Here is a 13,522-nt window from a genome sequence, read left to right as displayed (position 1 = left end):
CTTTAAAATAGATTTTTGAAATCCTCACTGAAAGATTCTTTGAGAAACCCAAATTGTTCTCTTCTACGGCATAAGAATGCACAGTATTAAGCAAAACACATTTTTGCTTTAATTTTTGGTTTAAATTGAATGTGGGATCACCAGATAATTTACATTTAAACCATTGTTTCACACAAATTGTATTTTTAGTCCATTATAAAAATGCAAAACAGACACAGTCACAAGTCGTCTGACTTTTGGACCCCACTGTACATGTAATAAAGCATCAGAGTGCCCTACTGTATAATTGGGTTCCGTGGCTAAACATAATCAACTTTCCGCTCACACACTGCAAGCATAAACTTTATGTAAAAGAGCAACACTTGGTTCTCGAGTTGTCGTAATTAGATTCACTAGGGTCATCTGGGTCCTATTAATGCAACAGCGAGAAACATTATTCTCAGTGGTGGTCTCCAATAGAGTTTGATTGCATCTAACAATACGTGAACTTTAGAAAGAGCATGATGTGGAAAAGTGTGTTGAGTGCGTCTGAATATTTGTGCACGATTATATGTAAGAGAGACAAAGAGACAGTGTGTTTCTGACGTTTCGAAACCGTGGTTCAAATATGCGGTTACTTGGATGTTAATGGAATTGGTCGGGTTGGCTTGGTTTATTATTATTGATGAAAAGTACAAGTATGAGCTCATTTTTCTCGCAGAAAGAGCATCCATTTACACTATAGAAGTCAACATACCATTCTTGGCGACAATCCCAGAATCCCTCAAATGCAAGTAAAACGCAAGCCTGGCTCTTACCTCGTAGGTGAAAGTACTTGAGATGATTCTGTATTGCCTGTTGCACCGTCTCGTGTGAGCAAAGTTTAACTCCACTGGGAAACAAAAGGTCTCTTTTCTGTCTAGAAAGAGCCGTTTTCCCTTCGCCAGACATGCCAGGCACCAACGAGTGATTCAAAACTTCACTGGCGTCCAAAAAAGTTGTATATCCATTTGGTAAATAATCCTTGTGAGTTTCAGAATCTAATAAAGGGCAAAGAACACATGGTCACAAGATTGCAAGCATCACAACTCCTCATCTCCTCAACTCAAGGCCTTCATGTAGAGAAGATACATACCTGCATTTATGGAACAATATCCAGTCAACAACAAAACCAAAACCCACCAAATGCATTTCAAAGATAGATCAACCATGATGATTCCTTATTCCGGATGCTTCAGAAAATAAGTCTATTAAATAAGATGTAATTTGGGCATCCTTCCTTGTAGCCCCCAACAAAACTTGTAGAGAGTTGAATTAATTAGTCTGCATTGTCAGAACATCCTTCCCTTGTCACAGAGAGATGCGATCACGTAGCTTTGAGCTGACGTCTCCACATGCAGCTTAGCAGATGGCTCTTTGGAAGATTTTTCTTGCCCGCTAATCCTATTTGTTAATTCTTCTTGGGGAAGCTTGACGAGAAGTCAGTGATACTCCTTCATTGCCCACCTGTGGGATCCGTCTGGACAGTCCCGTAATTTGCAGTCTGATCCGTTGAGGAGTTCAATTATGAGTGGATTCCTTGCTGCCATTGTGTTGGGTGGCAGTGATATCTATGTACACAGTTAATTGCGCAATCTACCAGTGTTTGTCTAAATGTGACATCCGGCGGCTTTAGCCCCTGTGTCTCTAAATTTTCCATGAGCTGTGAACACTAAGCAAGAAGCTTACAGGAACTTCATCTTTATTGGCTTTTGGGTGTATTCCATCATGAATCGTATGAACAGGTTGCACTAGTGTGGGGCAAGCAGTTCTAGGCTTCGTAAGGTATCAATGGTTCGGTGGAAGATATTAAAACCACAGCAGCTCATTCAACATATATTGAGTTGAATTAACTCTAAATTGCTGATTGTAAAAACTCTGAATTGTCTGAAAGGTTAGTTTACAAAGATTTTGAAGTTTAGCACATTGACAGACAGACCAGATTTCTCTTTGGAAGTGTGAATGTTAAGACTACCAGATGGTTTAGACACTGATCTGACTAACTCTGGTTTAAAGCCTTTTAGTTTGATGGTAAATGGTGTTTGACGGCAGGCGGTGGGTGTGACAGATCAAATCCTGTGTGACATCTGACATATCTGTAGCTTTGTGTTCTCTCTCTTTCACTCGTCCGTCTAAGTGTCCGAAATACATTACTTAATTTTTGGGGACACCAGATGTAAAGCTTACTTTTACATAGTGTTTGCATATAAATGTGTCTTTGCAATGTGTGGACAGAACCACCCTACAATAATAAAAATGCATTCACTCCTGCCATAACACTTGCTCAAGCTCAGTCAGTTCCATATTTCCACCCTCAGTCAGTTGTAGGCTGTTCGCCATTTTCTCTGTGCTCGAGCAACTGTAGCAACAACAATGTCTGGTAAGCAATGCAGGTGTTTTGTATTTCGATGTAAAAGTGGACTTAAAGAACAGTCCCCTTTTTTTGGAAATAAGCTCATTCTCCAACTCCCCCCGAGTTAATACGTTGAGTTTTACCGGTTTGAAATCCATTCAGCCGTTCTCCTGTTCTGGCGATATCACTTTTAGCATAGCTTAGCATAGATCATTGAATTCTATGAGACCAATATAGCATCATGTTCAAAAATTACCAACGAGTTTCGATATTTGTCCTATTTCGAACTGGACTCTTCTGTAGTTATATTGTGTACAAAGACCGGCGGAAAATGGAAAGCTGCAATTTTCTAGGCCGATAAGATGCCGATAAGGACGCAGTAGGCGCAGTAATATCACATTTTAAATAGGACAAATATCAAGTAATATCAAGTTTTAAAGAGGACAAATATCAAAACTTGTTGGTCATTTTTGAACGCGATGCTATGTTGGTCTCATAGGATTCAATGATCTATGCTAAGCTATGCTGAAGGTGATATCGCCAGAACAGGAGAACGGCTGAATGGATTTCAAAACTGTAAAACTCAACTTAACTTGGGGGGAGTTGGAGAATGAGCCTATTTCCGAAAAAAGTGGAGTGTTCCTTTAAGAATTCTCCAGACGTCAGAGCTACAAGAACACAGTGGGTTAAATTTGTTTTTGATAGTAACGCAACACCGAATACACAAACAAAGGAAAAAAGAGGCGGGGTGAACAGTAGCTAATTATAATTTAAAGAGGCATGCACTGAAATAGGCTGATGTAAACAGAACTGTTTTTGACACAGTAAAAAGGGTGTTGGTTTACATGACTATTGAGGAATTTTAATTAAAGTATGTTGCAGACATTTAATGAAGACCCTAAAGAATCATACCAACTTGTGGAAAATGGCCATCCGATGTTGCCTTTAAGGCTACGACCAAAATTACTGATAATTTTGAAAGACGCCAACTGAGGGACCGCTTTACTTTATTTACTGAAAATTTTTTTTTAGTTTTAATTTTACTGATATGATAACACTGATACAAACAATACTTTTATGAGTTTTAAAATGGTTTTTATGTGACCTTTATGGCTTTTTAAAATGATTTTCAAAAATTCTTGGGATAGGCATTATCACAACAGTCACGGGTCCACTTATCACAACTCCTTACTTCACCAGGAAGTTGTGTAAGCGTTTAGGTAACTTTGGCACCGTCTGTGTATCGGTTGGTGTCCGGAATTAAAATAGCTAAGAGAAAGACAAAGGAAGGGTTGGAGGAGGTCATCACGGCAGCGCGCCAACACCTTGACCTATTGAATGCAGACAGACCTATTTATAAAACAAACCTTGCGCTTTCTTTGTCCGCAACACTGTGTTGAGTACAAAGGACAAAGCTAGCGCCAGACAGTGACGGTGACATTTCAAGAAGGTTTAATGGTTAGACGTTAGTTATTGGATAAATTGGTAAGTCGCCCGGCAGAGATCTGGGCAGCTATCCAGAGAGTCAGATAAGGATTTAATCTTCAGTCACTTCCATTCACATTTACTGTACTTGGTCGATATGATTTAGCGGAAAGCTACTTAAAGTTAATATGCACTTCTTGTAGAACATTCTAGCAGCTCTTTTTCACAATGAAAGTGAATTGGGACAGGGGCTATTAAGCCCCTTATGTATTTACTGATCTTGTATTGAATATGGTACAACCTAGTATTATTTAAAATAAACAAATAAATAATGTGATGTTAATTATCACAATAACAAAAATAAGTTAAAATATTTTTGTACTAAAATATTATTATTATTATTGTTATTATTACAAAAACAAGAATGGGATTGCAGAAACTATATTATGTTGGTGACATAATAATAAAAACAAATAATAAATACATAATATTTTATACAACTACTACTACAAGGATCCGATTACTGAAACAATTTTTAAATAACACAATATTACTGTTAATTAATTATTATTATTAGTAGTAGTAATTATCATCATCATATATTTTTAACTATTTCCTATTTTTTTAATATATATATTATTAATATTATTATTAATAACACTAAAACAAGGATCTGGTTGCTGAAGCTATTTTAATATAATTTTAATAATAATACCATTAATTAATAATACATTATTATTATTGATATGATTATTTTTTATTATTACTATTACTATTATTATTATTGACAAATAATTATTAGTAGTAATCATCATCATAATCAACATCATATATTTTGAAGTTATTTCCTATATATTTGATGACAACAACAACAGCAATAATAATAATAATAATAATAATAATAATAATAATAATAATAGTACTTTATTGTTATTAACTAATTATTATTAGTAGTAACAACAATACATTATTATTTTTTTATTAAAAAAATATTATTATTAACTAATTATTAGTAGTAATAATAGTAATCATCATATATTTTTAATTATTTCCAGTTGTTATTATTATTAATACTATTACTATTAATAATACTAAAAGAAGGATCTGATTGCTGAAGCGATTTTTAAATAATAATAATACAATGATTTATTAATACATTATTATTATTATTAATCATCATCATAATTCATTTTTACATTATTTCCTGTTTATTATTAACAATATTAATAATAATAATAATAATGCTAAAACAAGGATCTGATTGCTAAAGCTATTTTAAAATAGTTATATTAATAATATTAAAACTATTATTAAAAAATGTTAAAATTACAACAACAACAATCTATTTAATTAAAAATATTTATTAACATTATTATTAAAAAATCTTATTAGTAGTAATCATCATCATATATTTTATTTTTTTCCTATTTTTAATTATTAATATTAGTATTTCTAATAATACTTAAACAAGGATCAAGCTATTTAAAAAAATTGATGATAATAATAATAATAATAATAATAATAAAATTACAAAATATAAATTAAATATAACTGCATATAATGATTTATTTAATTATTAGTTTTGTTTGTTTGTTCAGGCAATCAGATCCTCATTTTAGTTCCTAGGACAGAACCAGAAACCAGTGGCCTAGTTGTGAGAGTAGATTATGGGGTCTAAAGCAGGGTTGAGGGGGTTGCACAAAATCTCCTCTTTTCACAAGCTAATTCAGATCTAATCTCAGAGTCTAGTCCAGATTAACTAATATATAGCTGTATAGTGTAAAGTTAGAGCTGTGGGCCTGACATCGGCTCAATCAGGCTACTCACATTGTCAAACGTGATTAGAGAAAAACCCAACACTGATCCTAAATCCCACCACAGCATCCCAGTCAGGACTGGAGTTTAAGGCCAACTGTAATGTGGGAGGCTCAGTACTTCTATTAATAAACACAAACCATATACTGGAGACAGCGGGTGTCAAAATGTCTTCTATTTTACACAATTCTAATTTAATTTATACTTCTTGAAATTGAGAAACTGTTATCAGCAAATCCATTTGAATAAAAAAGTGCATTCAAAACTATGCTTAAAAAAACAATGAAATAAAATAAAAAAGAATGGAAAAACTTGAAAGAGCGGAAAGGTTTACTAAATTTAAGGTAATATTTTTAGACGAGTATAAAAAGATATGGCAAGTGGCCATTCTTGTACAGGTACAGCAATAATCTCTTAATTTTCCTTGCAGGAATCCTTCAGTATCCTCAGGAATAATCTTTCAGTCAACAACATCTGAATTAGTGAGAGAAAGAGAGGACACCAAGTAGTAGCTGCTTTAAATCCCATTCCCATCAAAACAACACCCATCTGCTCCTGGCCAACACACGCCTGCTCTCCTCCAAATCCCAGTCTGTTCATGAGCAACACTACTCTTCGGGGACAATCTTTAGATATATTAATGATATTTAACCAATAGTCTATAGTTCTAGTGATAATAGTAGTTTTAAGAGGGTTTTTTTAGGCAAGAATGTACTTGTTTACACTTTAAATATGCGATTTGTTAATAAAGATTAATTGAAAGTGTATGTGTAGTAGAATATTATGAGAGAGATTGACTGGGCGAGTGTGATTACCTGCATCTGATACAGCATTCATTCTTCAGCTTAATCTTAAATCAATAAAACATTAGTTTTAATGTCCACTGAGGAAAGCTTTGTCGTAACGTTAAAATCACGATCACGAACACACGCACCGTTTCTCAATACTAAACACTACTAATAAATTCTACTATGATTTATATTAAATAACAATAAACGAAAACAACAGGCATCATAACAATTGCTAGGCAATTCAGTCACATGTACACAGGCAGCGCTCTGATATACAGCACTGAATTTGCATAAACATAATGAGATTTGATGAGCCAAAATTATTTGCTCTGGAACAAATAATAATTAATGAGTCCAAGGACTGCTAGGTTGATTTACCCAAAACCAATTATATCTCATTTTTAACCACTATAGAGACATCAGAGCCAGCAAATTACAGAAGATCTGGCCGAGGTGAGGCTGCTCTTGGCGGGTTCATAAGTGCTGAATGCCCATTAAACTATTATTTGTTCCAGAGCAAATAGTTTCGGCTCATCAAATCTCATCATGTTTATGTAAATTCAATGCTGTATATTAGAGCGCTGCCTGTGTACATGTGCCTGAATTGCCTAGCAATTTGTATAATTGTTATTTAATATAAATCATAGTAGAATTTATTAATAGTGTTTACTATTGAGAAACGCTGCATATGCTCGTGATTTTAGTTACATTGATCCACCATTAGATTGTGACAAGTGTCCGTTTTGATGAGTCAGCAGAAAAGACATTTATTCTAAAAAAATAAACGCTATTTTAAACAGAAGTTATTTTTACTTTCAACAACAGCTTGACGCAGCTAAAAAAAATGCACTGAACAGCGCTGTCATCAGAAATCACCCTTAACAGATGAAAGGATATTAATGTTACGACAAATATAACGCTTTCCTCAGTGGGCATTCAAACTAATGTTTTACTGATATGAGATTAAGCTGAAGAATGAATGTTGTATCACATGCAGGTAATCACACTTGCTCTGCCAATCTCTCTCTCATAATATTCTACTACACATACACTGTTTTTTACTACGGCAATAGAACACGCTTTTAATGAAGCAACTCAACGTTCATTCATTACTAGTTCTAAAATGATGTTTTGGAATTAGTAACGGAGGCTTATGCTCAGCTGTTAAACTGTCAACTTCAAATTTGAATCCATGGCGGAAGGAAGTAGTTCTGCACAAAAGAGGGTTTTTAAAGACACTCCGTTGTTGTCTCTTTTTTATTTACACACTTGTGCCATTAAACTGTTGTATTAATGTTGAAGCTAATTAATAGAGACCCTTTCTTTATTAACAAAACACATATTAAACCTAAACGCCTAAAAACCTTTTAAAACTACATTCCGTGACACAAAAACAGTATTATTTATACAATTATAGTGGATTTGGACTCGCTGTGAGAAATACCACAAGATATAAATGGTAAAACAGTTAGAGTTCTGTTATCATTAGAATATCGCACTCCTCTCAGCCAATCAGATTCAAGGAGCAGAAAGAACTGTTGCATTACAGATATTATAAATAAGGGTAAAAGAGTTTGGCTTTGTAGCCTTTTTTTTCTTTTGCAAAGGGGCTTTAGCTCTTTGAAAGACCCACAAATTGCACTTACAAAAAAGTTTCCATTTACCACTAAATACTTAATTCTTCACTGTCATGCATCCAATTAATACACATGTCTAGATGTATAATTATTTTCCTTGGAAGAAAATTACACATGAAAAGCCGATCAGCACTGGCCATCAAACCTTTTTTCCAACAAAATGCTTAAAGTCGCGCAGCAGGGGCTGATAATGCCTGTACAGTCAAAGCGAACTTTTATTGTCATTTATTTTCATCCCTCTCCATTTTTAAAGTTTTCCATTAATGAAAAGCATTTTAAATATATGCCAGGTACTGGATAAATAAAGTTTATGATGTTTGTTATTATTTTAGTAGTGCAGTGAGGAGTCCAGCTGGGCTCCGGCCAACTCATACAAACACAAGAGAAACCAGCCGATGCTTTGTTTCAGTTTCATCACAAATGTTCGTGTTCTTTTGAGCCCCTGGAAAAAGGGCTGCTTTTATGTCTTTTTTTCTCTAATGGAGCAAATAAGTGCATTATGGGGATTCCAGTACTGCGTGAACTCTCAGGAACACAATGCTTGTTTGTAGTGATGGCACTATTGCTTCCAGCTGTGGCTGTCAGCGATATAATTACATGAGTGATGTTCAGTCACTCACTCCCAAAATGATTATTTGGTAATGTCGCCGCCTCGAAATTATCAGGTTATATCTGCATTCTCAGCACTTTTGAGATATTGAGCTTCAAAGTTTTGGGCTCCAAGGCAGTGATGTTCTGTTAAAAAATATAATCAGTTCATATATCCCTAAATTGTAATATATAAACTCTGAATTGAAAGATATATTAAATTACCAATTCTGAGAAGAAAAGAAAAAACTGCAATTGTGAGATAAAAAAAGTGAGATAAACACTCTGAATTGCAAGCAAAAAAGTTTGATTTGTGAAATACAAACTCAGAACTCAGATATATAAATTCCCAGTTCCATAGAAAAAAAGTCAGTCGCTGAAAAATAAGTCTGAACTGTGACATTAAAACTCGCAATTGTGAGAAAAAGGCAGATTAATGAGATTTAAACTCAGAATTGAAAGATATATAAATTCCCAATTCTGAGAAATAAAGTCTCAATTATGAGATTAAAACTTGCAATTGCGAGATAAAAATGTGCAAATGCGAGATAAAAACTCACCAATGTGAGGAAAAAAAGAGTCTGATTTGTGAGATATAAACTCAGAATTTGTGAGATATATAAATTCCCAATTCGGAGAAATAAAGTCTGAATTATAAGAGAAAAACTTGCAATTGAGAGATCAAAAGTCTGAATTTTGAGATATAAACTCAGAATTTGTGAGATATATAAATTCCCAATTCGGAGAAATAAAGTCTGAATTATAAGAGAAAACTTGCAACTGCGAGATCAAAAGTCTGAATTTTGAGATATAAACTCAGAATTTGTGAGATATATAAATTCCCAATTCGGAGAAATAAAGTCTGAATTATAAGAGAAACACTTGCAATTGAGAGATCAAAAGTCTGAATTTTGAGATATAAACTCAGAATTTGTGAGATATATAAATTCCCAATTCTGAGAAATAAAGTCTGAATTATGAGATAAAATCTTGCAATTGTGAGATTAAAACTTGCAACTGCGAGATCAAAAGTCTGAATTTTGAGATATAAACTCAGAATTTGTGAGATATATAAATTCCCAATTCGGAGAAATAAAGTCTGAATTATAAGAGAAACACTTGCAATTGAGAGATCAAAAGTCTGAATTTTGAGATATAAACTCAGAATTTGTGAGATATATAAATTCCCAATTCTGAGAAATAAAGTCTGAATTATGAGATAAAATCTTGCAATTGTGAGATTAAAACTTGCAACTGCGAGATAAAAATGTGCAAATGCGAGATAAAAACTCACCAATGTGAGGAAAAAAAGAGTCTGATTTGTGAGATATAAACTCAGAATTTGTGAGATATATAAATTCCCAATTCGGAGAAATAAAGTCTGAATTATAAGAGAAAAACTTGCAATTGAGAGATCAAAAGTCTGAATTTTGAGATATAAACTCAGAATTTGTGAGATATATAAATTCCCAATTCGGAGAAATAAAGTCTGAATTATAAGAGAAAACTTGCAACTGCGAGATCAAAAGTCTGAATTTTGAGATATAAACTCAGAATTTGTGAGATATATAAATTCCCAATTCGGAGAAATAAAGTCTGAATTATAAGAGAAAACTTGCAATTGCGAGATCAAAAGTCTGAATTTTGAGATATAAACTCAGAATTTGTGAGATATATAAATTCCCAATTCGGAGAAATAAAGTCTGAATTATGAGAGAAAAACTTGCAATTGTGAGATTAAAACTTGCAATTGCGAGATCAAAAGTCTGAATTTTGAGATATAAGCTCAGAATTTGTGAGATATATAAATTCCCAATTCGGAGAAATAAAGTCTGAATTATAAGAGAAAACTTGCAATTGCGAGATCGAAAGTCTGAATTTTGAGATATAAACTCAGAATTTGTGAGATATATAAATTCCCAATTCGGAGAAATAAAGTCTGAATTATAAGAGAAAAACTTGCAATTGAGAGATCAAAACTCAGAATTTTGAGATATAAACTCAGAATTTGTGAGATATATAAATTCCCAATTCGGAGAAATAAAGTCTGAATTATAAGAGAAAACTTGCAACTGCGAGATCAAAAGTCTGAATTTTGAGATATAAACTCAGAATTTGTGAGATATATAAATTCCCAATTCGGAGAAATAAAGTCTGAATTATAAGAGAAAACTTGCAACTGCGAGATCAAAAGTCTGAATTTTGAGATATAAACTCAGAATTTGTGAGATATATAAATTCCCAATTCGGAGAAATAAAGAGAAATTAATTATGAAATAAAAACTTGCAATTGCAAGATAAAAATTAAAAATTGTGAGATATAAACTCTGCATTGCAATATATATTAGTATGTCACAAAAGTACACCCCTCACATTTTAGCAACCATTTTAGTATATCTTTTCAAGGGACAAAAAACTTGGATATATATTTTAGAGTAGTCAATGTGCAGCTTGTATAGCAGTATAGATTCACTGTCCTCTGAAAATAACTCAATATACAGCCATTATTGTCAAAATAGCTGGGAACAAAACACTGTAAGTGATAACAGCATTATGTTGTTTAACCATGCCATGCCATATGTCCTATTCATCATGTTTGTGTTTTTGTCTGCTTGACAGGAACATGCAAAGTTGTGTATCTTGTATTAGAGCAGTTTAAATTAGGTGCTTTAAGTACAATTCTCTCATACTGACCATTGGATGTTCAACATGGCATCTCATGGCAAAGAAATCTCTGAGGATTTGAGAATTAGAATTGTTGCTCTCCACAAAGATGACCAACGCTATTAGCGGTTTAGTAACACCCTGAAACCGAGTTACACTACAGTGGTCAGTCATACAGAGGTTTTCCAAAATGGGTTCCATTCTGAAAAGCCCTTGCAAAGGTCGATCAAGTTGATTACTTGTTCTGTGCGTCAGGTGCAGAACCTGGCTTCAAAAAACAGATGCATGAGTGCTGCCAGCATTGCTTTAAAGGTTGCAGAAGTAGAAGGTTGTCAGTGCTCAGACCATACGCCGCACACTGCAACAGGTCAGTTTGCATAGGCTTCGTCCTAGAAGGACGCCTCATCTAATGCTGGCTCACAAGAAAGCCCACAAACAGTTTGCTGAAGACAACCTGTCTAAGAGCATGAATTACTGGAAGCACGTCCTGTGGTCTGATTAGACTATAAGATAAACTTGTTTGGCTCAGATGGTGTCCAGCATGTGTGGTAAAGCCCTGGTGAGGAGCACCAAGATAATTGTGTCTTGCCTACAGTCAAGCATGCTGGTGGTAGCATCATGGTCTGGGGCTGCATGAGTGCTGCTGGTACTGGGGAGCTGCAGTTCATTGAGGGAAACATGGATTCCATTATGTACTGTACATTCTGAAGCAGAACTTGATGCCTTCCCTCCAAAAAACTAGGCAGAACGCCAGTTTTCCCAACATGATAACGATTCCAAACAAACCACCAAGATGACAACTACCTTGCTGAGGAAGCTGAAGGTGAAGGTGATGGGGTGGCAAAGTACGTCCCCAGATCTGAACCCTATTAAGCAGTTGTGGGACATCCATAAGCGTAAGGTGGAGAAGCACCATGGGTCTAACGCTCAGCAGCTCTGTGAGGAGTGGAAGAGGATCCCAGCAACAACCTGTGCAGCTCTGCTCAATCCCATGCCCAGGATGATTAAGACAGTGCCAGAGAACAATGGTGCTAACACAATATATCGACACAAGTTCACTTGTGTAATCACTTTTATTGCCAGCTTTTTTTACAATAATGGCTGTATGTTGAGTCATTTTCAGAGGACCGTAAATCTATACTGCTATATAAGGTGCACATTGACTACTCTAAAATAAATCCAAGTTTAAATTCTTTACGACTGTCCTTTGAGAGTATATACTAAAATGGTTGCTGAAATGTGAGAGGTGTACTCACATTTGTGAGATAAAATTCCAACTCGCTTTAAAATATCCAGCTCTTTTTTATTCAAATAACCTACATTTGAAAATGAATACAACTGATAAAATTGAAGTCACTTTTAAAAGCGATTTTAATAAAAATAAATACAAAGTTAAATTATAAATATATCCTTTATCTGTTAATCAGTAGAAACGAAATAAAATAAAACAGAACAAACAAACAAGACAAAACAAAAGGCCCTAACTGTTCATTTAGAGACAGGACATGTTCCTCGTGTTTTTATTTGGCGTTCTGCTCAGCCCCGCCCCCCTGTCTCCGGTACAGCTGCAGCACCAGGTCCCGTAGCTCCTCCCTCTTCCTGCGCACCTGATTTCTTGGAAACCAATGCTCCAATCGCAGCGGGAGATCAAAGTGCACCACTGGATTCTGAGCGGAGACACAAAGAAGCGTTGAGAATCAAACACCAATCCACAATTACATAAAATCCAAAGTTCTGTCATGTAACTCTAGAAACCCTCCACCTCCCCAGCTCCACCTGTATAGGTCTGCTATGGGGTGATTTAATGTATGTTATATACAGAGCTTATTTCATACATCATTATATCATAAATCTATATCTTTTTTTATATTTCAATTTCGCTAAACTCTCAGAGAGTTGTCATGACAGAACTGTTTTTTCGGCTACAAGTATGACTGCAAACACTAACACTAAATTGCAACATTATATTTTTTGTAGTACATTTTGATATAATATTGTACAAAATATTGTATTTAATATTTAGTAATGTATTCAATGTGTAATATATTCAATATATATATTAAATACACACACACACACACACACACACACACACACACACACACACACACATACATATATATATTTTAAGATATAATATAGTTAAAAAATAACAAATAAATAAATAGACATATACACATATATACACACTCATACACACACACACACACACACACACACACACACACACA

The 13,522-nt window shown here is 34.3% G+C and overlaps 1 protein-coding gene across 1 annotated transcript in view; it reads left to right on the top strand.

The window, feature by feature from the left end:
- Nucleotides 1–13,192: 13,192 nt before the first annotated feature.
- Nucleotides 13,193–13,522, top strand: part of LOC141338140 (sentrin-specific protease 7-like) — a 29,438-nt gene continuing 29,108 nt past the window's right edge. Inside the window, exon 1 of the mRNA XM_073843700.1 lies at nucleotides 13,193–13,219. Within this exon, the coding sequence (XP_073699801.1) occupies nucleotides 13,193–13,219 (27 nt within the window). The remainder of the gene's footprint in view (nucleotides 13,220–13,522) is intronic.

This window comes from Garra rufa, chromosome 7 (assembly GCF_049309525.1).
Source record: "Garra rufa chromosome 7, GarRuf1.0, whole genome shotgun sequence".
Classification (NCBI taxonomy): Eukaryota; Metazoa; Chordata; class Actinopteri; order Cypriniformes; family Cyprinidae; genus Garra; species Garra rufa.
This window is presented reverse-complemented; position numbering and strand designations above follow the sequence as displayed.